This window comes from Bipolaris zeicola (assembly GCF_000523435.1).
Source record: "Bipolaris zeicola 26-R-13 unplaced genomic scaffold scaffold_100, whole genome shotgun sequence".
Lineage (NCBI taxonomy): Eukaryota > Fungi > Ascomycota > Dothideomycetes > Pleosporales > Pleosporaceae > Bipolaris > Bipolaris zeicola.
This window is the reverse complement of record NW_006912149.1, coordinates 49572-75634: the sequence shown is the minus strand read 5'-3', so window position 1 is coordinate 75634 and position 26063 is coordinate 49572. Positions and strand designations below refer to the sequence as shown.

General features: G+C 51.8%; 12 protein-coding genes across 12 annotated transcripts; 10 read left to right on the top strand and 2 right to left on the bottom strand.

Annotated features, from left to right (window-relative positions):
• Positions 1 to 98: 98 nt before the first annotated feature.
• Positions 99 to 413, top strand: COCCADRAFT_5976 (uncharacterized protein; the record flags this gene model as incomplete). Its single annotated transcript, XM_007715202.1, has 1 exon — positions 99 to 413. One exon carries the CDS (start codon positions 99 to 101, stop codon positions 411 to 413), a length of 315 nt encoding a protein of 104 aa, XP_007713392.1.
• A 396-nt stretch (positions 414 to 809) lies between these two features.
• COCCADRAFT_99015 (uncharacterized protein) lies at positions 810 to 3273 on the top strand (the record flags this gene model as incomplete). The annotated part of the gene is made up of 3 exons (XM_007715227.1): positions 810 to 1216; positions 1272 to 1874; positions 1926 to 3273. The coding sequence occupies 3 exons, from the start codon at positions 810 to 812 to the stop codon at positions 3271 to 3273; spliced, it is 2358 nt and encodes a 785-aa protein (XP_007713417.1).
• A 1076-nt stretch (positions 3274 to 4349) lies between these two features.
• COCCADRAFT_5974 (uncharacterized protein) lies at positions 4350 to 4937 on the top strand (the record flags this gene model as incomplete). The annotated part of the gene is made up of 1 exon (XM_007715201.1): positions 4350 to 4937. The coding sequence occupies one exon, from the start codon at positions 4350 to 4352 to the stop codon at positions 4935 to 4937; it is 588 nt and encodes a 195-aa protein (XP_007713391.1).
• A 1204-nt stretch (positions 4938 to 6141) lies between these two features.
• Positions 6142 to 7503, top strand: COCCADRAFT_99049 (uncharacterized protein; the record flags this gene model as incomplete). Its single annotated transcript, XM_007715226.1, has 4 exons — positions 6142 to 6381; positions 6442 to 6675; positions 6738 to 6919; positions 6972 to 7503. 4 exons carry the CDS (start codon positions 6142 to 6144, stop codon positions 7501 to 7503), a joined length of 1188 nt encoding a protein of 395 aa, XP_007713416.1.
• Positions 7504 to 7833: 330 nt separating this feature from the next.
• Positions 7834 to 8794, top strand: COCCADRAFT_99091 (uncharacterized protein; the record flags this gene model as incomplete). The annotated part of the gene is made up of 3 exons (XM_007715225.1): positions 7834 to 8088; positions 8144 to 8239; positions 8288 to 8794. The coding sequence occupies 3 exons, from the start codon at positions 7834 to 7836 to the stop codon at positions 8792 to 8794; spliced, it is 858 nt and encodes a 285-aa protein (XP_007713415.1).
• Positions 8795 to 9915: 1121 nt separating this feature from the next.
• On the top strand, positions 9916 to 11632 carry COCCADRAFT_5972 (uncharacterized protein; the record flags this gene model as incomplete). Its single annotated transcript, XM_007715200.1, has 3 exons — positions 9916 to 9948; positions 10016 to 10202; positions 10257 to 11632. The coding sequence occupies 3 exons, from the start codon at positions 9916 to 9918 to the stop codon at positions 11630 to 11632; spliced, it is 1596 nt and encodes a 531-aa protein (XP_007713390.1).
• An 841-nt stretch (positions 11633 to 12473) lies between these two features.
• COCCADRAFT_37749 (uncharacterized protein) lies at positions 12474 to 13208 on the bottom strand (the record flags this gene model as incomplete). The annotated part of the gene is made up of 2 exons (XM_007715224.1): positions 12474 to 12790; positions 12935 to 13208. 2 exons carry the CDS (start codon positions 13206 to 13208, stop codon positions 12474 to 12476), a joined length of 591 nt encoding a protein of 196 aa, XP_007713414.1.
• Positions 13209 to 13571: 363 nt separating this feature from the next.
• COCCADRAFT_99056 (uncharacterized protein) lies at positions 13572 to 14662 on the bottom strand (the record flags this gene model as incomplete). The annotated part of the gene is made up of 2 exons (XM_007715223.1): positions 13572 to 14484; positions 14544 to 14662. The coding sequence occupies 2 exons, from the start codon at positions 14660 to 14662 to the stop codon at positions 13572 to 13574; spliced, it is 1032 nt and encodes a 343-aa protein (XP_007713413.1).
• A 654-nt stretch (positions 14663 to 15316) lies between these two features.
• On the top strand, positions 15317 to 19963 carry COCCADRAFT_5969 (uncharacterized protein; the record flags this gene model as incomplete). Its single annotated transcript, XM_007715199.1, has 1 exon — positions 15317 to 19963. The coding sequence occupies one exon, from the start codon at positions 15317 to 15319 to the stop codon at positions 19961 to 19963; it is 4647 nt and encodes a 1548-aa protein (XP_007713389.1).
• A 970-nt stretch (positions 19964 to 20933) lies between these two features.
• COCCADRAFT_99066 (uncharacterized protein) lies at positions 20934 to 21095 on the top strand (the record flags this gene model as incomplete). Its single annotated transcript, XM_007715222.1, has 1 exon — positions 20934 to 21095. A coding segment is annotated over one exon (162 nt), but the record flags the coding sequence as incomplete, so codon positions are not given.
• A 341-nt stretch (positions 21096 to 21436) lies between these two features.
• Positions 21437 to 22849, top strand: COCCADRAFT_99064 (uncharacterized protein; the record flags this gene model as incomplete). Its single annotated transcript, XM_007715221.1, has 1 exon — positions 21437 to 22849. The coding sequence occupies one exon, from the start codon at positions 21437 to 21439 to the stop codon at positions 22847 to 22849; it is 1413 nt and encodes a 470-aa protein (XP_007713411.1).
• Positions 22850 to 24960: 2111 nt separating this feature from the next.
• COCCADRAFT_27164 (uncharacterized protein) lies at positions 24961 to 25263 on the top strand (the record flags this gene model as incomplete). Its single annotated transcript, XM_007715204.1, has 1 exon — positions 24961 to 25263. The coding sequence occupies one exon, from the start codon at positions 24961 to 24963 to the stop codon at positions 25261 to 25263; it is 303 nt and encodes a 100-aa protein (XP_007713394.1).
• Positions 25264 to 26063: the final 800 nt, after the last annotated feature.

Genomic DNA, 26063 nt, shown 5'->3' with positions numbered 1-26063 from the left:
TGTGGGGAGAGAGCGGGCGTGCACGGCCATGGCCGGAGATGGTGCTGCGGCGGCGAGGGTGATGATGTGCTTGCTGCTGTGTTGTAGTGCCTGTGCCAATGCCAGGGCCAATAGTAAGGACCAATTCCGAGACCAATGCCAACCAACGTCAGTGCCAGAGCCAGTGCTTGCAGCAGCAGCAGCAGCAGAAGAAGAAGAAGAAGAAGAAGAAGAAGAAGAAGAACAAGAAGTGCAAGGACGCAGACGGGCAAAAGGGACCAGGGCTCAGCATGGGGTGGCCATGGCTACTACTAGGGAAGGGTAGGCTGCGGCACCGCCACCCGCAGGTCTCGAACCTCGCAGCCAGCGCCATCAGCATCCAATCCACGGCCCTCTTGTCACCTGTCAGCCGGCACTACCAACTGTCGCAATAGGCGGCTCTTATGCCCCGTCCGGTACAAGCCTGAGCTGCCCGCTGCCCTACCCGTGACGAGGTCACTGCTCAACACCACGCTATCTCCTCTCAGTACCATACACTGCACTCGCACCCCCGGCACCGCATCCCCACCCTTCCCACGCGACACTGGCACTCCTGGCTCTTCCCTGCGCTAGCCTGCCCGCTTGCATTGCACCGAGCCCGCTGGCTGTGCCTGTGCTTGCTGCCGTCTTGTCTTGCCCTGTCTCACCACCACCCAGACCTCCACAAGTAGTGCCCAGTCGGGCCTTGACGTATCGCCCCACGCCCGAGCTAGCCCCTCTCTCCAACGGACCTCTCTTGCAACCTCTCATGCTCCAACTCTGCTGCTTGCCCATTCCACATCTCTCTACCAATGGTCCTTGAGACCCCGTTGCTCCGCGTGAGCAGGCCCGTCGCCGCCTGCTCCCGGTGCCGTGCTGCAAAAGTAAAGTGCGACGGCAAGTTGCCCGCCTGCACTGCCTGTGAAAAGTCCAATCGCGCCTCGGAATGCTCAAGCACAAACGACCAGTTTGCAAGGGGTAAGGAACGCAGCTATGTCGCTACTCTCGAGTCGAGGGTCGAGAAACTGGAGAAGAAGATCCAGGAAGCAAGAGCAAGAAGAAAGTCTTCGGTTATCATCATGCACGACACGTCCGACGACTCCACCCCACGCAGGTCTTCTACCGACACCCTAAAAGCAACCAAACCCGTCAGCCAGCGTGCTGCTCGACAGAGAGAGGCTTCCGAGATTGACGATCTGGTATCCGACTTTGGTCTTCTGTGAGTGCTGTCCGTTGAGATCCCCGTGCAAAGCCGCTGCTGACTCTCCAACCAGCGCCGTCAATGCCACTGCAAGAGACTTTTATGGCTTCACCACAGAAATGTCGTATGCTCGCCTTATCAGGTCTGCCAGCACAAAAGAGCCCTTATCAGGTGACTTGATCAAGCCGCTGCCTCCAAGGTTCGCAGCCACTCCACTCATTCAACACTACCTCAACAACGTCTTCACCCTTTGGCCCATCTTTGAAGAGGCCACCCTATATTCTTCTGTCGAGGCCGTTTATCAGCAAGGAAACAATTCCACTCCTTGGGACCGATGGTGTGTCCGCATGGTCCTGGCCATTGCCTGTCTCTCCCAATCAGAATCCAGGGGAGACAATCATTATACAGATGCAGTTGGACACATGATTGCTGCACTCGAAAACGCCGAAGAAGTTCTCCATCCGGGATACATTGCCAGCATTCAAGCTCTGGTCCTCTGGACCATATACGCCACAATGGACCCTCACCACTTCGACAGCTGGACACTTGTAGGCGCAGCTTCCAGAGCAATGGTCGACCTTGGTATCCACCAGGACCCCTCCAAGAACGTAGCCATATCCCGCACAAAACTAGAGTTACGGCGACGGGTATATTGGTGTGTGTACTCCTTAGACAGGTAAGCGTGCACATGGCCAGCCCTACATCCTTCACACTGACTTGTATGCAGATCTACTTCACTCGTCCAAACGCGCGCCTTCTCCTTCTCGGATGAGGCAGCAAACGTAGCTTTCCCCTTTTACAGCACGCCCATGTCGCCAAAATACTCGTCTCCCCAGTCGCACCTCTTCCAGCAATCCTTCGATACTGCCATTGATCTATTCAAGATTCGCGAGATCCAGTCAGAGTGGTACATGGACCTGTTCCAGTCCGGACGCGAGCCCTGGCCAGACCCTTACCAATACATCTGGAAGCAGTACAACAGGATGGCCGACTGGTTCCAAGATATGCCGCAGAGTACATTGCCGGCAGTCAAATCTTTCTTCGAACTGGAGTTGCTCTACAGCTATGTCTACATTCTGTCACCTAACCCGCGTATACCCCATATCCACGAATATGCCCAGCGCCTGATCTTTGAGCATTGTATCGCCTATGCGGCCAACCTCCTTGCCGTCTTGGACAAGCCCTCCCACACTGTCAAGCCACCAGTGACATACTACGATGCCATGCGGGCATACATGACTGGTCGCCAGTTCGTAGATGTTCTATCCCGAAATCTCGAGGTCATCCTCGATGCGAGACCGGCGGTACCTCCTGCACCGGCGACGGGTACGCAAGTGGAGTCGGAAGATCCCCTCGCCCCACCCACGCAGGTCAATGCACCCCCCTTCCCTAGTCCCTCTCCGGCAGAAGGACAGTCGCTGCCCTTAGATCCGACTACCCGGGCCATCAATGCGCTCAACGATTACACAACGTTACTCTCTAGGTTCGGACTAAGATTTGGCTTCATACACTGGCGCGACCGATTCCAACGCGAATCAGCGTCTCTTTCAGCACAGCTTCATCAGCGCAGTCAGGCAGCGCCGACGACTTACTCTCCGCAATGGGGATCCATGCCATCTTTGTCGCCGCAACCACCACAGTTGATGTATTCCAATCTGCCAGCGACACCGCCTAGTCTCTTTCCTCAGCAGTCAAGTCCCTATACTAGCTCACTTTCATACAACAACTCGTATGATGGCTCCGGGCAAAGTCCACAGCAGCATGGTATGACATACGATGCTAGCCCAAGCCAACATACATGGGCGACTCCATCTCCTCAGCCAGTACCTGAGCTCCCACAACCTTCGGGCGGCCAGACAAGAAGGGCAATGGTCTACGGGCCCGGTATTCCAGTGAATACAAACCGAGGCCGTAGTCCTGCGGCATCCTCGTCGCCGGCGCATGACACGAGTAATGGCTGGGTTCAACAAGACCAGCAACACTCAGACGCCAATAGTTACTTCCAAGCACCGCCATCTATGCCGCAACAGAACAGCGGCTCCTGGGGCCAGAGCTCACCCGACAACTGGAGCTGAGTCGCATAAGGCCATTGGGCGAGCGTATCCAGTAGGGAAAAAACTATCTAGACTAGTCGATTGCCCTTTGTATAGAGCTTCTGCCGACGCAGCATGCATGTGCCTGCCATTTTCGCCGATCAAGACCGACGTTCTCCACGTGTAACTGGCTGGACAGTTCGGCTGTATGACTAGTGTCTTGCTCGTGCAACTAGTGGGGAAAACGGGAGCGAGGTATGTCACCCGGAGAAGGAGCGGAGATGAACGCAATGGAATGAGAAGAAGAAGAAGAAAAACTCCCCGCGTGCTAGGCGTTTTGTAATAACCCTGGTAATTTCATGGGTGTGGACGATGATTTTAGTACGATTGCGTAAACATACATGTGCGTGCCGCAATAGGGGGCGTTCCGGACTTAAAGTCTGGAACTAGTGCCCGGCGGGTGTCTCACAAAAGTATATGCCGTAAGAAGTAACGGAGCGGCACCGCACGAATAGACGATTTGACGGCGTATGACGTGCGCGAAATATCAGCAATCAATACCGTTTTCCAACATTTCCCTTTTTGGGAATATATGTGTTTCTATCTTTACTGCCGGATTGCGGGAGCCAACTAGAATCAGATTACCATGTCTGGCCACGTGGTATATCTCACAAATCTTTTTAACATGTGATAAGAAGGATTTTTGCATGATTGCTAGGCTTATTAACAGTGATTAGTATGTAGCTTTTGGGGGTGTCAAAACTAACCACTTATGCTACCAACCCAGGAGCGAGATTAATTTTTTTTTCTGTTTGGACCTTGCGTGTGTTGTCGTGTTGTGTTCAAATAAGATCGACAGGGACCAAAAAAATGACAATCCCCCCCCTCCCCCTCCCCCCACTTGAACAAAATCGCGGGGCACATGCACACATGTACCCCACCCCGCGCCGCTATCTCTGCACAGCTCCCGCATTGAATGAATCCCACTGCCGATAACATGGCTTACTACATTACCGTGTGCACATTGCGATATCATATACCAGTTTACTCACTACTCCACCTGAACCCCCTTGATCTCCCCCTTCGTCGTTAAAACCCTGTAACGAAAGCAACCGACAATGTCAACACCCTACGACGGCGCCCTCAGCGCCATCGACGCCGCACACGCCCTCGACCCCAACAAAGTCGACATCAACGGCACCTCAACACCCTACGAACTGCACTACGCACAGAAATGCACCGCGTACCTCGCCCAGCGCGCCCCAGATGCCTCAGAAACACTGCGTCTCGCCATCCGCGCCCAGCACTTTCGTCGGTGGGAAGTGCCGCGCTCGTCGTACCCGCAGACACGCCCGGGATACCACGCGTGGCGCACGTTTCTCAAAAAACGGCAGGCGGAGCTCGTTAGCAAAATATGCCTAGAGGCGGGATATAGCGAGGCTGATGCCGAGCGTGTGGGCGCGCTGATACGTAAAGAAGACCTTAGAGAAGACGAAGAGACGCAGGTGCTGGAGGATGTGGCGTGTCTTGTCTTTCTAGATGACCAATTCGAGGCGTTTGAGAGGGAGCATGATGAGGAGAAGATTGTTGGGATACTGAGGAAGACGTGGGGGAAGATGAGTGAGAGGGGGCATGAGTTGGCGTTGGGTATGGATATGCCGGGGCGGAGGGGGGAGGTGCTTAAGAAGGCTTTGGGGGAGACGTAGGAGTTTGGATGGTGGAAGATGGAAGACGGGAAGGCAGATTTAGGGGTTGGATTGGATTGGGAGGGGGGTTTATGTGGATATCATTTTGAGCCGAGAGAAATATTATATATAGGTTGAAGGTTAATTAAGCTCCTCCTTCACGCTTTGCGTACTCCTCTTCAATTGCTTCTTCGTAGCGTCGCTCTGCTTCCTTTTCCTCCTCGGTCTTTTGGGTTTGGGTGGCGCTGGCTACGCTTTGTGTTGATGGGTTTTCCACGTTTTGCGCTGTCTCTGCCGTGGTAGAGGAGGTTTGTTGCGTTGTTGAAGACATGGGGACAGGCATTCTGGTTGTTTGGTTGGTTTAAGAGGGGTAGGAATTATTCCGAGTTTGGTTTGAGTAATTTGTTTGAGTGATGATGAGGTAGGGGTTGTGTGTTGTAGGGGATGAGAGATGGGTGTAAAAGGTGCCTATATATACGGGGAGTGCGACGTCATTGTGGCGGTGCAAGTGTGGCTGGAAACTTCTCGATGGCGGTGATTCGCCACACCTGTTCTGGACTTTTGTGCTGTGGCGATTAGGTTATGGCTTGGCACAGTGTGCTGCAGATTAGTGGAGTTGTTGAAGGGAATTACAGATTTACGGGTCTCAACGGATATGCTAATGATACTATCATGTAGAAATTGTGCTGGGGAGGTTGCGCTATTTTAAAGGTTAGATGTTGTAAACTTGTCGGCATGCTACATGCTGCTATTGCACGCCCGGGTATAGAAAGCAGGGTTAAGTACTAGCACTGTAGGAAAATTCAGATTCCATCAATGGAGACTGATGCATTTGTGTTGATGTCCCGAGGTTTTGGTATTAAGATCAACCTCCAGATTCTAGGCCTCCCGCTTGCCGCTTCCAAGATGAACGAATAAAGGAACGACAATATACATGCAGCAATATCCATCGAAAGGATCGCTAGCGCTTATACATGATACATGGGTAGTGCAGAGCTTTTCCAGTAACGACACACGTAACTGGCATCTGATCGGCTGTTTGCCTTGAGACGCCCCATTATTCAATGCAAGGCCGACCATCCACTCTCACTTCAGGCTGTATGCCCGGCTGTCCAAGTCCTTGTGAAATTTATCTTCGGTGTGTGAATAAAAATACTGATGCGTGTCTTGATATTCAGTCTTGATTTTTTTGTCAAGTCCCACGCATAAGTGCCTCCACGTTACGATGCGGCTGTTTCATGCTCTTGCCTCTTACCATCTGCTAGCAACAAGTCTTGTAGCTGCTGTTCCCCTCGATTCACAGCCGGCTTCAACTATTAACATAGATCCGACCATTGCACCCCTCGAAGCTCTTGCTCAACTGCAGCAACATGCCTATGAAACGCTCAAACAGCGTGAGAGTATCTCCAAAAGGGATTCTAAAGGCTGCTCTCTAGCTACTGCAACCATACGGAAAGGCTGGCAAGTCATCCATAGGCACTATTTTTTTCACTCATTAATATTATAAAGGGAATATATGAGCAAGAAGGATCGAAAGGCCTACATCGAAGCAGTACAATGTCTTCGACGATTGCCTCCCAAGTCTGACCCGTCCTGGGCCCCAGCAGCAAAGACTCGCTTCGATGATTTCGTCGCCATTCACGTGAACCAAACTTTGTACATACATGGAAATGGACCCTTCCTTACCTGGCATCGCTACTTTGTATGGGCCTATGAACAAGCTCTTCGAAACGAATGTGGATATAAAGGCTATCAACCCGTGAGTCTCATCCTCTTAATTACCTACAAGTTCCGCACTCTAATCCATATCTCATCCGCTAGTACTGGGACTGGTTTGCACATGCCGATAACATCTACGAGTCCCCCGTTTTTGACGGGAGTGATACCAGTTTGGGTGGTGACGGCGAATTCTTTGCACATAACGGAAGTCTTGCTGGCGGTCGATTGATGCCAATTCCCTCTGGAAAAGGGGGTGGGTGTGTCAAGAGCGGTCCTTTCAAAAAGTGAGGCTACATCCTGATATGGGAAATTGAAAAAAAACTAACACATTTGCAGTACGCAAGCAAACATTGGTCCCATTTCGCCTGGAATGCAAGGCTTGACTGATCTGGCGACTGGCATTACCGACTACAACCCCCACTGCCTGCGCCGAGATCTCAGTCCCTACATACCTCAGAAGTGGTTCACCACGGAGAATCTGCTGAATGTAACCATCGGTGCAGGATCCGTAACGCATCCCATTTTCTGGCAGGAAATTCTGGGTCGGTATACAGACGGGTTCTTAGGGCTGCACGCCTCAGGACATTACACCATGGGCGGAGACGCAACAGATCTCTACTCCTCTGTCAACGACCCTGCCTTTTACCTCCATCACACGATGCTTGACCGCATTTATTGGATCTGGCAGGTTCTCCACCCGGCTGAGGCAAACAAAGTGACTGGTACCTTGACGCTGCAGAACAAGCCCCCAACGCGCAACGCTACCATCGATGAGCCATTGGATATGGGAATCAACGGTGAGACGTTGAGGATTAGGGATATGTTCGATACGCTAGGTGGTACTCCTCTATGCTACATCTACCTTTGAGTAGGTGGACTGAAAGCTTGGATCTTTTGGTCATGTAGTATATTCTTCTAGGAGGGATGACTAGTTTCAATAATTGTTTGCTTTCGCACCGTCTCGTCTAATGTGCTGAGACAGGTAACAAGGATCAGGGCTTTGACACTAGTTGGGTGGGTAGTGATTGCCTAAGGTTTGAATTGTTCGCTACCATTGACACCACACTTGTCAACACCGTGTTGAGCTTTTAATCGCCAATAAAAACCAGACCCATCTCAGATCAGGCGCAGCGCATGAACAATCAAAGCCAACGGTCTCTCATGAGGCGATATACAACTGCTCAAACAACAATCTCATATGATGTCAATCTACGATATCCCACCCTCCCCACCTCAACCAGTGCACGTGCGCGTACACACCAACAGCAAACACAAAAACAAATCACGGCACTTATCTGACTCAACGCGTATCATACCGTCCAAACGGAAACCAGGGGCTTCTTTCAAGACCGAGAAGGCGAAGAAACACTTGACCACTCGGAAAAGACGTCTGCCGGTGCATCAGCTTGCTCTTTTGCGAACTACAACAAGCGATGGGTTGCCTCAATCGAGTGTAGGAGCCTGTCGCAGATGGGCACTTAGTATGACGCTAACGCTGCACACTCTAGGATATGGAAGTTACTTTTTCTGATTCCATTGCGGTAACTGATCCCATAGAGGACAGTCAATTCAATCGACCGATTACGCGTCCGTTAGGTGGTCTTGTACGATTGATGTACAAAAGGCACATTCTACTTCTAATGTGATTACAGATGTGCAACATAGTCACGTTGGGAAAACCCCCGTTTTCCCACACGATGCAGCACTCAGACATGCGCAGCACACCCATAGAGAGAACTCCAAACAGAGCTTCTATAGCCGATGAAACGCCTAAAGGGACGCGTAGCCCTATACTAAAGCAAATCCGAGATGTTTGTGTCACTCAAGATGGGCACATTGATCATGAGCTCCAGACCGCTTCGAGGGGACAGCCAGATCGTCGAGGAAACTATGTGTCGATCAGAAGAAAGAGACCAGCCGTTGTTCATACTCTCACTCTAGGAAGCGGACTTTTGCCTTCGCCTACCGATAAAACCCCCGATACTTCATACGCCATACAAAGGAAAAGACCGATTCCTGGATCGCGCAACTTATATAGGCTTGAAAATCGGCCAATTGATCAAAAATCAACGCAATTGACACTTGTCAACAGTTCGGAGTATTTGCGAAGACTACCAGTTCTCTCTCCTCCACGGGTTTCATGTAGAGGTGGCCCTTGATGGTTCTCTAGCATTGTGACTTCTGTTCGATACTACTCCGATAATCGAGAAGCAAATAGTGAAAAGGAAGCTTCATACTCCAGTCATTAGATTTCGCATCATGAACGGTATCATTGGTTCCTATGATGATCAATGGACATCGCAGATCAAGCTGATAAACTCTTAGACGGCATACGGTTGCTCTTAGTGTCATCATACCACGGATGAGAATATAAACCGGAAAGATATGAGGAATTGATATCTCTAAGCGATACAGTCAGGGCAGTTAAACTTGCAGTGAAGCCTTGCGCTAAGTGCGATGATTGGCTTCTTGTTTTTGAGTTCGAGAGCTGCAGCGAGACGGGAAGGGACGCCATAAGTCAACTACCCGTGGTAACAGGAGCAGTGAATGCTACGCGCTGCCGTGATGTCAGCTAAACTATATTGCCTCAGGTAGATAGCAATTGCGGGTAGAAGTTCCCAGAGTATACAATTTGCCAGTCAATCAGTGTTTCGTTCGGATACCAACAAGTAAATGTGGCGTTTCATGCCCTTGTCCTCTTTTTTGACTGCCGTAATAATAAAGCTTGACAACTGCTGTTCATGAAAATACCTCTATATGGAACGGAAAAGCTCTTGTTCAGCACAACTTTAAAATGTGACGAGGTGCTATGCTTCATGAATGCTATTCCCCAAAGAACTATCGTATACTTAAGTGATAAGACTAGGGCCAATGGCATTTACGCGACGCAAAGATCTACTGCAGATCAACGATGTCATCCCGTGTGGAGATACTCTATTCCGGCTAGTGGAGCGGTAGCCCTAAAATAGCGCAATGATCGGTGTTTTGGCCTCGCGGCTCAGACCCCAACATCAAACATTGCAATGTTTGGACGCATGGACAAGTCACAACCCACATGTTTGACTTCCGTTTTGACAAATGCTGGTGCCAGCCTTTCAAGGCTATTACATTGCAGAATGATGAGTATGATAAACTTAGTGCTCTCCGCACGAAATTTCTCTCTGGACTTTCCAACCGCACATTCACCCTTTAAGTGCTGGCGCTTCACGCACTCCGGCGCTCTCGCTGACTCTAGTTTTCCTTCAAGACTACCAAAGGTGATTTGCAGGACAAGAGCACAATGGTACCGCAGAGCGGCATGCCTTCACCAGTGGTAAGTAATACATTCCACTCAAGGCATTGTCCAAGATTATAGTAATCATTGACTAACTTGGAAGAAGGCAGCACGAGGTCCTCCATACGTCCCTACAGTATGGGCATTGGGTGGGTCTCCAGTAAGAAGCGTCGACCTTCCAGTGCAATCGATCTTCTTGGTCTTCTTCGTGATGGGAGCAGCTGTACATATGAGAATCTTCCGACAGAACAAATCCAGAGGTCACAAGTTTCTGCCAAACATATTTATGTTCGGTAAGTATCTAGGTGCTGTAAGAATGGAATACCAGATACTGACATCTTAGCTAGGCTTCTGTATGGAGCGCATCTTGACATCGATAGTACGGCTAGCATCAGTGTCACATCCGACGAGCATCTCGCTCGCGATAGCTGCGCAAATGTTCGTCTCGGCTGGTGTAGTCATCCTGTTCGTCATTAACATCGTCTTCGCAATGCGCCTTGTCCGTTCCATACATCCTTCTTTCGGCTGGCATCCTGCTTTTGGCATTGCGTTCAAGGTCCTTTGCGTACTGCTTGTATTCACGATTATCACAGTCATTAGTGCCTCGGTCCAAAGTTTCTTTACTCTCAACAAAAACATTCAGGCTACTACTCGAGGCCTCCAACGATTCGGTGCAATATTTCTCGCCATTCTCGCCACGCTACCGTTACCTATGGTTTTCGCTACAATTACCGCCCCCTATTCGTCGATTGACAAGTTTGGCGTCGGCCGACTGCGCACAAGAGTTTTCACTCTGCTCATCAGCACAACACTTCTAGCCCTCGGTGCATGGTATCGCTGCGGTGTTATTTTGCAAGCCCCCACGCCGCGGTCGGAACCTCTACCCGGGTATCTTGGAAAAGGAGCATTCTACTTCTTCAACTTCTTCGTGGAAATCCAAACGATCCTCATGTATGCTATTTTTCGCGTGGATCTTCGGTGGTATATACCCGACGGCGCCCATGGCGAAGGGAGCTATTCTCAGCCGCAGGTTCATCGAGACGTGGAGAAGCAAGAGTCTCGGTCAGCATCCTCGGATAAAACACGATATGAAACCCAATCTCTCAGGACAATAAAAGAAGACGATGAAGAGGACAGAGAGGTGACTACCGAGAAACCCACCTGGCCACTTGGACCACCCAGAATCATAGAAATCGATCTCGGAAACGCATCAAGCGGCTCTCTCACACCGCCACCACCAATAGTCCCAGACACAAGGCGAAGTTCAGGTCGCAGTTCATACGCCCGCCCAAAAACAGCAGATAGATCCGTGCGCAGCTCCATCCTCTCGGAGCGTTTCTCCGTCCTCATGGCCAAATCCACAAATACCCTCTCGGTCTTCGCAACCGCCGAGCAAAAAAAGCGATGGCGCGAAAGCGAAGAAGCAAGAATCGTTCGACGCCTAGGCGGTCCCTGGCAACAACTCTCCAGTCCCACCGACACATCGTTTAGCTACTCAACCCGCAGTCCAACGCGAAGCGGGTTTCGCCCTAGCACAGCTGGAAGCCATGCTTTTGAGCCTCCGAGTCCAGTCCATTTCCGAAGCGCTTCCGATGCGCCTACCCTGCCAGATGTGGTCTCTGCGGGCGGCTGGACACCGAGAATCGACTGGGAATTCAAGAGTCCGCAGCGCTTCTTGAGTTTGAAGAGGAAAACTTTGCTCGGGTTGAATATTACTACATGAGCCCCGCCTGGCCTTCTCCCGGCCGATTCGATTCACCGTTTCGCAAGCCGAATAAGTCGACTACATATGGACTTCCGGTGGCGTCTCTTTTCCCTTTCTCTCTCTCTCTCTCTCTCTTTATGATTTCGGACGAGGTATCCGTTACACTAATTCTACTGCTGGCCAGCAACATCCATTCGCTTACTCTTTTTTTTCTTTTTCTGTTTTAATCGACATACCCAGGTTCACCGGCTTTTCCTCTTACAAAAGCAAACGCGCTGTAGCATGTTTTTTCTTTTTCCTTTTGGATCTTGCACACGGGTGTGTAATATAGTATGTAGTGAAATATATCAATTGGATGTGCAATTTCTCGAGGTGTTTTTTTACGTCCATGTTTGCAATGGGAAAGTTGTGAGTGCTTGTACTGTGCTGTTGGGTTTAGCATCCCATGTGCTGGGAGGTGCTAAGGACTCGTATCATTGTGTCAAGATGGGAAAAAGGAAAAAATAAAACAGGGCTTAGATTCAGGGTCTGTAAGGCGAAGCGAGAAAGGAAGGTTGGACAGTGTCAAGTGCCAAAAGTTTCGAGGTTTTAGTGACGTGGGACCGTGTTTCGAATACCAGAAAAAAATGGTAAATTGTGATAAGGTTGTCGCGAAGGGCCAATATCAGACATGCGAATTGTATCAAGAAACGCATCTGATTTCACATCTTGCGAATCTAACAACGAAAAATGAAAAACGATAGAAAAGAAAAGCGATAACGTCTCAAACGTCTATATCCAGCGTTTCAAACATCTATTCAACCTCTCCTTTCCAAGAAAAAACAACAACATCCCACATCTCTCATCTTCTCATACCTATCTACAAAGGAATCCTCCTCATCTCATCCAAACTCCAATACTTCCTCATATTCTCCGCACCCAACTGCTCAACCTCATCATCAAGATGCTGCCACAGGACCTCACCAAACGAATCGAGAATCTCCTTCATCTCCTGCATCCGTAGCTCTCGCTCTCCAGACTCGCATTCTTGGAGGTACTTCTCCGCGCAGTCGATGCCGACGTGGATCTGCTTGTGCTGGGAGATGAGTTCGAGTTCTTTTTTGAAGGCGGGCATGCGCTTGGCGAGGATGGGGAAGACGTGTTGTTCTTCTATTGTGTGGTGGAAGGTTAGGCCTTCTTTTGTGAGGGAGATGTGAGTGTTAGTAGTTTTTTTTTTTAAAAAAAATCGGTTGGATTGGGGGGTGTTGGGGTGAGGTTGATATCGACTTCTTGATATTGGAGTGGAACAAAAGGGAAGATGATGAGAAAAAGTAGTCTTACGGCAAAATTGCTTGCATGTACTGATGAACTGGCGGATAGACATGTTTTCGGGCCTTTTCCCTACTTCACATGCTGAATAGACGACTTTCCACATTGCGCGGAAGTGTTCATGGTAGCGGTTCATTTCCACGGCCATTCTGTTGTATTGCCGGAATTCAGAAGGCGTGAGTTTGGGTAGGGGCTTTTCTTCTTTAGAAGAGGGCTCGACGGCGGCGTCGTTGTCTACTGGAGGTGCGGGCGCAGTTGGGCCATTGTCGCCTGGAACGGTAGACATGGCTTCTGGAGGAGGCACAGGGTATTGGAGAGTAGCCTTGGTTGCAAAACACTGCCTTGGAACTCTAGTGTAGTACGTCCGTGTAGGTCTAGTGAGTAGTCCCAAAAATCGGACTTTCTTCATAAGCTAGGTAAAGAGTTACGCCGAAGGAAAGTACGAAATCGCAGTTTTGGTTATCTGGGTGGCGCACATGAATGTTAACGCGGGGGTGTAATACTAGCCAGTCGCAGCTTATCAATTTTGCATTACAACATTACAGAATATTACCAAGCCGCTAGTCGCGGCTGTCGGATACCGATAGACGCGCTCTTGATACGATCACGTGAGAGAGACCTCATCACCCAGCACAACAAAAAGAGTCGTCTATTTGTTTCTCGTCTTGGCAAATTTTTCATGCCACTTACGCGCCGATGGCTTTACAGCTGTCGTTCCGTTGTCCACCACCAGGGCCGATGCAGCCTTGCCCTTTGCCTTGATGGTTGTATCTGAAGGAAATTCATAAAAGCCTTCAATGGCTGTAAGCTTAGCATCTTTGCGCCATACTTCTGGTAGGCGATCCTCCCACGTGTCAGTGAAATCAGCAATCAAAAAGTCAGCACCATGCCTGGCATCTAGCAGGGTTTTCCCGGTGAAGGCGACTGTCTTTGCTCGGTCGAGACAGGACCACGGTCCGCTCCTGTCAGTGTCATCCGTTGCCAAGTACGCAAGCACGGCTTGTGTGAGAGGAGCGGGGTGCCCTTCTTCAGCTACGGCCGTTGCAATGTCGCTGGTCATGAACTGTTTGTCGAGGGGGATCCCCTCTGCCAACGCAGCAGCAATGATGGATCTCCATACATGGGAGAGAGCGCTCGGGGATGGCTGATACGAGCCCTCATTTGTGTCAAAGGCCATGAGCTGCCTCCACCCTGCCTGGCACTCTCCATCGGACAAGGGCATGTCGTTGAATATACCAGCCTTGGTCATGCCGTTAGGAGTGGCATCAACGTCGCCAGCAACAATGTCGTACACAGGGAGCACCTCTCTCAACAAGGCAATGGCAGAGGCAGAAGAGGCATAGAGCTCGAGTGTGGAGCTGCACAGAGCAATTGCGCGTGTGACAGGGATTGGGATCTCGTTGCCATGGGCTTCGAGGGCTGGCTGGGTCACGAAGAGCGAGTTGGACGTCTGGACCTGGCGCACCTGGAACGACTTGCCCGGGGTGCAGAGTACGGCATATGCGGGCTTTGCGTTATGCGTGCTAGTAGCAGCGGAAAAAGCTTGCGATTTGATGGACAGTCTGGCACGCGTGGTGAGAAAGGGGAGTCGGCATCCAATGCGACAAGGCGGCAGACATACAGCGGAGGATTTGGCTTGTCCAGCAGCTCAACGATTTCCGGGGGCAGCTCGAGCAGGCGGAAATGCTGTTGTTGGTGTGCTATGGAGACGGGCAGCCCGCCCTGGTGCTGTGTGGCCATTGCTGGAGCAGGGCACTCTACCAGCCCAGATGCGCGATGAAACGTGCCGTGGGTGATTTGAGCATATGAAGCCAGCCGCCACCGTAAGCTGCTATGACGACGCTGTTTTGATATCCGTCGGCACTGCGGGGTGGGTTGATGCGCAACTAGCTCGCAGGCGGGTCGGAGGGATGGATGGAGCAAAAGTAGGCTGCAGGGCCATGTATTCGCACCAAAAATACCTGGCACTGCGGTGATGAGGACCGGGACCCCCCATGCGTCTCCTTGTCGCCCTGATTGCACGTTGGCAATTCGCCGTCTATTCTCCCGTCCGCGCTTGGTCGCTGCTGCACGACCGCCTTGATTCGGGCTTCAACAGATCGCTGCCAGCTTGTTGTTGTGTTGTTGTTGTCTGGACTCGACTCGACTCGACACGCGCCTGCTGCCCTTGTCCTGTATGGCTACCCGACTACTACGACGACAGCACCTCCACCTCCACCTCGACCACCGCTGCCACGACCACGACCATCACCGCCGCCTCGCCTGCCACCACCACCATTGTCCGTCCCCACGCGGCTGCGCCATGCAAGCGATGCACTAACCTAATTGCTGCCCTGGTCACTTGCTTCGCTGTACCTATCCGGCCTCGTCACTCGTTTCCACGCCCTCGACACCATGGGCGTCGTAATTAACCCCGAGCCCGCGGCCCTCTCTGCAGACGACCTGTCGCTTTTCTACACCACCGACGAGCTGCTCTCCAATTCCCCCGTCCTGATCTTCTACGGCCCGACCGCAACTTCCACCCAGGCCACGCACTCGCGCATCCAAGCCCATGTCTTTACGCCCGCCGGCCTGCAGAACTTCGCCCGCCTGATCATATCCCCAACAGCCACCTTCTACAATGCCGTAACATGCCTGCCTCGCGAGGAACAGGGCGACGAGATATGCCGCGGTCTCGCCTTCAGTCTCTACAAATACTTCCTCGAGCTGCCCACTGAAATCAAGAGCGCATGGAGCAGGCGCTATGGCTCGTCGGAGAGCCTACACTCTGCACCCAGGCTGTTCTCGGAGTCGCATGCTGCCATCATCGCCGCTAAGATGGTCAAGGTCGAGAATGTCATGGATGTCATAGTAGACGTGCGGCACGCCTTGGGTGAGCAAACGCTCTCGTGGATAGACCTCGATGTTGTCCTGCCGCAGGGAAGCATCCGCAAGCTCAATCCAAGAGAGTCAGCCCAATTTGACGACACCGAAGAAGACCCGACCCAGCAAAAGTATGAGGAATTCTCACCTCTCATTAAGCTATTTGGAGAATCGGCATTCCTGCCCACTGCCAAGCTCCGTCGTGCGCCCTCAAAACCGACGGCCCTCAATCGATCCCAGAATTTCTCGAGAAAGCAAAAAGAAACGCTCCGGCGCGAGATGTGCGAATTGCTAGATACGGAAGAAAACTATGTGAGCAAGCTGGACGAATTGATTCATACAGTAGCTGTTGAGTTTCGTGAAAAGGCAAAATCAAAGTCAAGTTCCAGTGGTAGCCCAACAGAGCAAGCACTCCAGGGTCTGTTTCCTCCCAGTCTGGACAAGATACTGGAAGTCAATTCGCAATTCCTGGAAGCCTTGCGCGTTGTGTTGGAAGAGTCGGAGAATGGAGCAATTGAAGACATCGAAACTGCCGCAGACGACGTCTATATCGCTCCTTTGCGAGGACAAAAAGATGCACCCGACGTCACGGGAGCGGCTGCAGTCGCAAGGACCCTTCTCGAGTGGCTGCCGCAGTTCTCTGATTGCTACACTGATTACATGGCGGCACATGGCGACTTCTCGCAACTGTTAAAGCACTTTACCAAGGACTCAGCCTCCAGCTTCTCCAAACGAGTTTACGAGACAGGTGAACAACGTCTCACGTCCATGTTAATCGAACCCGTACAACGCCTCCCCCGATACAACCTCTATATTGATAATATTCTGAAACAGTTGCCAGTTCGGCATCCGGCAATCAAACTATTCCTCAAGGCGAGAGATATGATATCAGACATTTGCACGAGAGAGGGCCCAACCGCACAGAAATTCAGAATATCTGGCCGTCTGCGCAAGATGGTCTCGTCATGGCCGTCTGGATGTAACCCACAAGGACGACTTATCACAGCAGTTGATTGTGTAGAGCTATCTCCACCATATCACGGCGAACTGTCTGGGCCAGCCACAGTATCCGGAATCATGGTGCTCTTTACTGACTTTCTAATACTTCTTCAAAAGTCTGAGTATGGCTCAATGACCGCCCGTGGTTTGCTCGCTGAACTCGACAATCCAAAATTTGCTGAGTCATTTGACGGCAACACCGAGCTCACATTTCATCAGCATCTGAGTCTGGGCGACGTTTTCATCAGCGAGCATTCAGAGGGAAACATCCTCCAAGTCTTATCCCCGGTGCCATCAGCTAACCCTTCTTCACGGTCACGGCATCGAGAACAACAACAGAGACTTGGAATCCGCATGTTCTATCTTCAAGGCTCGTATGAGGGTAAAGGACAAAAGTTCACGGAGGAATTCACTAAAGCTCGGGTTGAGGGCAGGTTTTCCGAAGCGGAGCGAGAAGGCGATAAATGGGAAGTCCGGGCCTTGCCAGGCGACTTGAGTCTATTCTCGTCTGTCACGGAGGAAACAGGTGGCAAGCAGATTGAGGGCCGGAAAGAGCCTGCTAAAATACAGATTCTTGTTGAGGGGTCCAAGTTCTCCCAGCCTATTCAAGTCGGCGACGATGGTGTCGAGCTTACCATCACAATATCGAGCCTTGGGGAGGGACTGTATCTCCTGGAAACTAACGGGACCAACGGGTATACGGCACGAGACAAACTGACGAGCCTAGAGTTTCTGCCTGTTCTGACGAAGCGCATGACCAACTACTTCCAACTGCGTAACAGTGTGAAGAATTTCGCACTGACTGAGGCCTATCTACGTCGAAACCACCAGATACTCAAGTCACTTGCTCTTGAAATGTACGAAATGGAACAAGAACGAGGCAGCAAAAGCCGTCCACATTCTCCAGTCAAGATGTTATCGAGCTTCTTTGGTGGAAGTGTGAGCAATCTCAGTGGCACCATCGGCAGGGAGGGTGGCGGTTCACGCAAACTACAGCGTAATGCTCATACCATGGGCGATATACCACGGATACCACCGCCTCTACAGTCCGTGCCTGCTCGCGCCCAAAGCCGCGACGGTGAATCGTCACGCCCCAACTCATCGAGCACCAACAAGAGCGCCTCGTTCAACGGCATGCTAACTGATCCTATCACAAAGCTGGAAGAGACTCTTGCGAATCTTACCCTGGCTCTGCTCGCACGCAAAGGCAACATTGTCGGACGTTCTGTTCGTGCAAGGACTGTTGCTGATGAACTCGTTGTCAATGAACTCTACAACACTCTACTTGAGAATCCCGGAAACCTCGATTTGGCCAGTCAATCATCAGTCGACGTTCTGTTTGCAGTGTTTGAAAAGTTCCTGAGCATTGGTTGGAGAGAGCGCATGGGCCCTGTGCTATCTCATGCTACACTAGTCTCGTTGCAAATGCGATCAGACACGATGCCGCCCGACGAATTCGAGGAGTTTTTCAGAAACATGCTTGAACAGTTTGCACCTCCAAATCAGCGAGCATTCCGGGCGGTTATCAATCTGTTGGCCGAACTGTTGGACGGTACTAGCAACGATGGTGACCGTGGCATTCTCACTGCAGCGTTTGCTGAGATGCTAGTCCCCGCTGGCAATTCGCACGACTTCATATCGTTGATGGATCGTCTAGTGGAAGATATCGATGTACTCTTCCCAATTCAGACGCCCGGTCTTAGCACGCCGATCTATGGATCTATGGATTCGAAGGGGCGCTATGCGGCCGCTGGCTCGATAAATCCGAACACGTCTCTCAGGAGACGATTTGGCTTTGGCACTCTAAGCCGAGAGAACAGCAAATCTGAGAACGATTCAAAAGTAGGAGCAATCTGGCGTTCGCTGAGTAAAAACAGTCATGGAGGGTCAGAGGCGCAGTCACCAAGCATATCGAGAAACGGAGTCGGGCCCCTTGCTCGCTCCAACTCGACAGACGCTGCGGCACGTCTGTCACCCAAGCGTCCATCGTCTCGCGATCGTCCGACAGTGCTGGGCGCGTTCAACTTTGAGCCGCCGAGTACCAGCAACCGGCCTTATAGTGGGGTTCTTGGAACTATTGGAGAGGTACCACCCGCTGCTGGGCCTCCCCGCAAGAAGCGGCGCTCTTCTCTGAGTGACCTCAAGACATTACAGGATGCTGACGATGTGCCTGAGTGGTCCCCGCAGACTCCTCGCAAAACCGATTCGGTGCTTCGTCATGAAAATCGGCAGATTAGCGATTCGCCTCGCCCGGAACCGCGTCCAGAACCGCGTCCGGAAACGCCATCAAGTGCGGCATTGCTCAACAAGCATACATCAGCGATACCCACACCTGCACGACTTGGATCTCCGATGCGGTTAGAGAAGAAGGAGAACGCAGCGACGAGCGGGTCGGAACGTCCCGGGCACTCTCGGTCAAAGTCGATTACGCCGAAGCTGGAGATCAAGGATGAGGTTACCATTAAATCGCTCAACCCTACGAAGAAGCGAAGCGAGACGATTTCGGGTATTCCAAGTCTCCGGCCGACGGGATCTGGACTGCACGAGCGGACGGGATCTGGAAATACGGTCAAGCTTCCGCCTTCAACGCCACGGTCGCCAACCAAGATGGGGCTTGGTTCTACGGGTACTCCAAAGAGGCTCAAGATGCAGTCGCCACAGAAGCTGCGAGAGCGACTGCAGCAGCAAGAACAAGACATTGATGATGCATCGAATGCGCTGCAGAATGAGCTGAGTGCCATTGGACAGGAACTGAGTTCCAAGGGTACACCACGTCTGACGACTCAAAGCTCTGCGCCGTCATTGTCACTTACAAACGGAGCACGATCAGCAGAGGCACGGATTGCAGTTTTGGAGAAGCAGCTCAAGGCAACATTGGAACTTTTGTCATCGCGCACATCGGGGATAGCGAGCGACGTAGCCACGTCTCTGCAGGTATCTGAAGCGCGGTGCAAGCATCTGGACCAGCTGTATCGCGACGTGAATGCGGAGAACGAGGCACTGTACGCACGGTTCAACGAAGAGTTGGAGAAGGTGACGAGCAGTGCGCGAAAGGGCAGGGCTAGCGAGGAAGTGGAAAGGCGACTCAAGGCGAGCGAAGAAGAGGCAGCGCGTCTGCGGAAAGAAAACGCGCGTCTGAAGAGGGAGGTGGCAGGGCTGAAGGCGCAAATCAGGGAGTAAGAGTGGGTATGGCGTGTGCTCTGCTGATTGCTTACTCTGCTCCTTTTTTTTGAGATATTTTCCCAGAGCGAGAGAGTTTACTCATTGTGGATGAAATTCTACAAATTGCGGCAGGCAACTGATATGACGTGGGGCCTTGTAAGTTTTGAGCGCCAACGGGTCATTCTTTTGTTTTAAGGGGAAGAGGAGTGGATTATGAAGGCATATGACAAGGCGTTGTGTAGGGTTCCTAAGAGCAATATACCAAATGCATGTTTTAGAGCGTATATTGTTACGTACGTAGGTAGTAGCCGTGTATGTACCTGGGCACATGTATATGTTGATATGTGTGTGCATGTGCTAGTACTGGTGAGTGTGTACATGGACGGGCAATCGGGGCGCGGGCCATGTGGCAGGGCATGGGATACGGGTAAGGGTCCTTGTGGGTGTGGGTGGGTATGGGTTATACTGTATGTGTATGGGTGGACACGGCAACGGAGGGCATGGCGGGAGGCTCAAGCAAGTAACCCCGCTAGTTTATGCATGTGTTGGCATGGCACCTCAGCCGACAGCCTATCTTGTGCCGCGGCTATCGACATCCATTCTGTTTATCGCCATGGGTTGTGCATTCCAGCCCCGCCCCCATACTGCAAACTGTGAGGCTGCAAGGACCGGACGAGGTTGGTGTCGTACTTGACCCGTCACTGCACTGCACTGCACGGCACGGCACCGCCCTGGCACGCCCACAATACGAGGCTTGCTCTGCTAATGCCAACTTAGTTATCGCTGCACGCTGAGTAGGGCCGAGGGCAGGGCGAGCAGGGCGAGCAGCACCTCTGTTTCAACACGGGCAAATTGGTCGCTATTTCGGGCTCGGACGGCCTGCCTTGCCGCGCTAATACCGCAGCAGCAAAGCACAACGTTTCGCCTTCGGAAACGGGCCCTCTTGGAAGGATGACGATCGCCCAGCAATGCCATCCATCCGACTCCAACGAGCCCACGGCTCGTCGCCCGGCTTCTTCACCTCCCAACATCCGCGACAGACGCAGACGCGCAGCCCCCCCCGTCCTGCCCGCCTCCCCGTTCCCATTACCGCCTGCTTGCGCCCTGTCCTGTGCCTGTGCCTGTACCCTTGACTAACGGCTACCGCTGAGCTGCTGTGGATTGTGAGCTGAGGGCCCTGATCCTCCTTCCTATTACTCCCTCGTACCCGCCGCCAGCCGCATCCGTGCGCCGCCCTCACCTTAAACCTACTAGACGAAACGGCCGCTGCAAGTCCGCAATTGACTCTGTCGCGTGCTAAAGAAGGCTCCATGAAGGAGAGCGGCAATGACTCTCCATGCTGCATCGTCGTCTGAAAGCTCCCCCCATCTACGTCGTCTCTCGCTCGGCAGGCCTGCGTCGCAGCGCCCATCCGAAACCCGTCGAGTTCCAACCACCTCGTCCATACCTCTTCTCCTTCTCTGAGCTGGCTCATTTCACCGCCTCTACATCATGGCCTGGTTCATGAGAGGTGTCCAGAGCGCCCTCTTCCATTACGCCTCATGCGCCCCCTGTACCGGCTACAGCGACAGCAGAAAAAGACGCAAAGCAGCAAAAGAGGCCCGCAAGCTGAGAGAGAAGCTGGAACTCGAGCAGCCCGGCGCATACTACCACCCTGAACCCACGGGCACAAATGCCTACTGGAGCGAGGAAATCGCAATGGGCCCTGGCCCACCACCCCGGAGATCGAGGAAGACCAACACCACACAAAGGACCGGCTCGAGGGGACTGCCCACCCGCGGCACCCAAAGCTCAACCCTGAGCAAAGGCGGAAGCAGCCTCGATGTCGACCATGCTGCTGAAAACCGGCTCAGCGACGACACGCTCGATGACGACGACGAGACTTGGAACCACAAGCGCTACCAGCGAGAAGACGAGGATCTATGGGGCTACGACGATCACTCAACAGCCCTCGAACATACAATGACAGGCTCATCTGTAGGCGGTGGCGGCTACCAATTGCAAAGGCCAAATGTGTCTAGGGCTGGAAGCTACTATGTCGCGCGCGTCCCTCCGGTCAATGAGCTGCACCCACCCGTCGTTAGCCTGCCGTCGCCGGATCCTTCGGAAAACAGATGGATGCTCCAACCCCCGCCCAAAGCTAGTGTCATGGCAGGCAAAGAGCGAGCAAAGAACCGGAGTCGCAGTGGCAGTGGTGCAAGTAGTCGCGTAGAACTGAGTCTGGGCCGCCAGGTGAGTACGCGACAACTGATGCAAAAGCTCGAACGCGGACAGACACCCGATCGCCTCACAAACTCTCCAAATGGCTCCCACTCAAATCTTGCACACGGTCGCTGCAAGACACCCCAAGCCCGGCCCCTGTCTGCCACTAGTAGCTCACCCAACAGGAAAAGACGGGATACTGCCATGGCCCGCGACCTGGCCATTGCACGCACAGACACTGCCAGCACCCAGCATTCTTCTCAAGACCCCAGCGACATTACTGTACGTGGCAGTTCCACTCTGAGTGTGGACGTTCAAGTACTCCGCACCCATCAAAGCCGCCCTGTTCTCTCGACTGTAGCCTCCAGCAACTCAGGTCAAGACGAGAACGCTCTCCCTGAGAAACCCAAACCCGTATATCGCAACTCCACCACTTCCGACCTCAGCTCCCTCAGCTGCCTCCAAGATCTCGTCTCGCCCCAAGCCTTGCTAACCTCGCGCTTCGTCTCTGCACCCCTGGTCGAAGCCAAGATCCGCTTGCCCCCTTCAGAAGAAGACATGGCTGCTCGAGCGCGAAAAGACAAGATTTCCCAAATCAAGAAGGATGACGACGAGGTAGACGCCATCATCAATGTGCCTTTTGATCGTGAATCCGGACCACCAGAGAAGGATCCTGCATTTCGATGGAGTGTGGACTTTTGAGATCCATCGTTACTACTAACGTAACTCACATTTGACGTCGATCTGGAGTATCCGACTCACAAACTTTTTCTTTTCTTTTCTTTCGACTCGTACAGCATGACCGGACTGCATCAGTACGAGTATGGTGCCGGCACGCGCTACTACCCTTTTTTCTTTCTCAACCCGCATACTCGAAATCACCTGGCCATCGCTCGGTCCATTCGTTGCGAAATCTTTTCTTCTGAGAGCATACTCTCTTTTTTTTTTGCATCCAGCACTTTTTTTCCTCTTCGTCGCTGTTTGCGTCATCGTTTTGGCCTTTTCTTCTCCTCCCTTGTTCCACAATGAGCGTTTTTCCTGCAGCGAGAGCGAAGAGCGAAAAAATCTTTTTGCATTTTTTTGTGGTCTTTTCGCTTGGATATAGATACGATTGATATGACCTGTTTTGCAACTCACTGGCGGCGTTTTTTTGTTGGATTGTTGGATTGTTTGCCGTTTTGTTTCTGGGTCTGGGGTACTAAGAGCATTTTGAGCATTTTTTTTCTTCTTCTCTCTTCCGTCTTTCTCTTCTCCCTACCCTTTCGTTTCCCTTTGTTGTCGTTGTTGTCGTTGCTGGTTGGTTGGTTGGTTGATCGATCCTCATTTCACAATGTTTATATCATCGCGTTAGCAGAGCATTAGCTTCAGGTAGTTTGTTGTTGTTGTAGGTCCTCTCTGCAAACAGAATGTAATTCATACAAGACTTCATTGGATCTAGTTGCAAGCATCGTCATTTTGACAAGTATTAAATCGAGGTGAAAGCGCTCGAGGTTCATTCAAGTGATTCCAACATGCATGATTGGCATCTCAATCTCTGACCCCCTTCGCACCAATCCACACGATACCTACCACAACATTCCTCCCCAAAAAAGCACTAGACACAAACCCACTCTCATATCTCCTCAGTCACAACCTTATACCTCTACACCTTCCCAACTTCACCACCTACACGCACATGTATCCCTCCCAAAAAAAATCATTAACAAGAACAGCAAGGCGCACATCTCTCTTCTTAGTCTCCCTCTCTCTCTCATTCCTTCTTCAAGGTAAAATACCCACGTAGCCCCTAGCCCATCTTCTCATCACAACTTCCCCTACTCCCCACCACGCACGGCTACTCTTGCCGCTTCCGCGCTAGGGAGTGTGTTGTGTATCAGCGTGGCATCCTGTGCTTGTGCGTGAGACCCTGTGGCGGGCGACGGGGGATGTTAGTGGTGCTTGATGGGTTGGTTTTTGTATTTCTTCTTTCGGGTGCGGATATCGGGCTTGTACAGTGGCGCTTTTCCGACTACATGTGTATGTTAGGGCTTGGTGCCCGTTGAAGGGAGGGGGGGCGCGGTGGTGGGGATTTAGTGAAGGCTTTATTTTTTTCTTGATGGATATGAGGATGAAGGCGAAGAGCTTAGAGGGTGTGCGGTTGATGGAGAGAGGGAAGAAGGTAGCGTTGATTGTTTTCCATGGTTCTTTTACTTTTACTTTTCCCTTTTGGTGTGTGTTGGGTACCTATTTCGAGGTTCCGGTTGGGAGACAACAAATTTGCCATGTTGGCCACATTATGTTCCTTTTTTTCTTAATTCTCTTTGGGGAAGGAGGATAGTGCGAATGTTGATTTGCCATGTTACTGTATTAGTTCAACAGGACATGTGCGTACCACTGTCACAATTCGGATGTGTAGGGACGGAGGCCAGAAGAAAAAAGTAACCGGGAAGGAGAAAGCAATGGCGAAAAGAAAGCAAAAGTTGCATCGTCAGGTAGTACTTCTAGTTGGACTAGACAAAACGCACACACGGCCATGGTCGATGTTAGTATATTGCAAGACGGCTCCCTCTCCCTCATCTCCGATCTTTCCAACGATTACACGATATACACGCCATCACCATCTTACTCCCGCTTCCGAGCAAATAAAAAACAAGAAAGGTTTTCTAGCTTACGCCTTCGGACATTGAGTTTCCACAAGTTACGCCTTCATTACGCGCCTTCTGCCCTACCACGCCTTAGACAAAGATCGTCAGATACGAAAAGCTTACTACGGCATACGAGTCATTCGGGCTGAGACTTTGGGCCCCCACGCACACGTTAGACAGCGATCGATCATGATCAAAGATCGGGCACCCACATTTGTCATGGTTGGAGCCTTGCTGGCCATTCTACCCATCGGTCTCAGTATACTTGCGGCATGTCTACACAAAAGGTGGAGGGCGAAGCAAAGGAGAAAGAGAGATGCGCTGGCTGTTAGTGGAGAGGGACTGGGGAGTGGAGACGCGGGGAAAGAAACGGCGGAAGGGGACAGGGTACAAGGCGGCGCGGCTGTGATGGAGAAGGGACAGTGTTTTGAGGGGGAGCAACGAAGTAGTAGCCGCGATCCGGTCCATGAATCGAGTACGGAGATTAGATAGAGTTTCCTAGGACGAGCTTTGTTAAGCGGAGGGCGAAACAGGCCGATGAAACGGCTTGCTTGAGTGATTACAATTAGAGCTAGATCGAAGATAGTTTGTTGCTCCATCTTGCTGTCTGTGCCTTGTTTGTTATTGTTATCTGCAAATTGGGCATCGTCTTCACCCTTCTCATAATGCCTGAACAATACTGAGGATGCCTGGGCTATATGCGTGGAGCCGTTGTATTGACCTTGGATTACAATCAAACAATGCATCTGGATACGACGCTGCTTTCCTACCCGGCAATCTCCGCCTTTTGTTCTTGGTGCGATATGCGTATGACGAGGCAAGGGGCGCTGATCGTAAGTACATGGCATTGTGCGTATGGAAAGGATAACCTGGGATGATTTTCGGCTGCTCCCGGTCCTAGGAGGCAGTGGCATGGTATGTGCTTTTAATCTTCTGGTTGGCAGTTTGCTTGGCATACGTGGTTGATTACGGCAGGCAGCACATTTTTATGAAGAAATCGGACAGGAGCAGAAGCAACGGGTATCTACGGCCAAGAGGGGCGCCAGGGGTCCTGTAAAAACCCAATATTTGGCGGGGTCCTAGGTGGTAGGCGTGAAAAACACGAGTTCAGGGGTGACGCGTGCTTGAACGACGGCAGATGAAGAGTCGAGCGGTGCCATGTCACCTGAGGCGCGGTGTGGCGTATGGGAGACAAGAGACAGGTCAATTAGGCGTGTTAGAGTGCGCGCATTTCACGATATGAGACGGGGTCAGGCCCTGGAGGCGGACGTTGGCGGGGGGCAGTCAAGGAC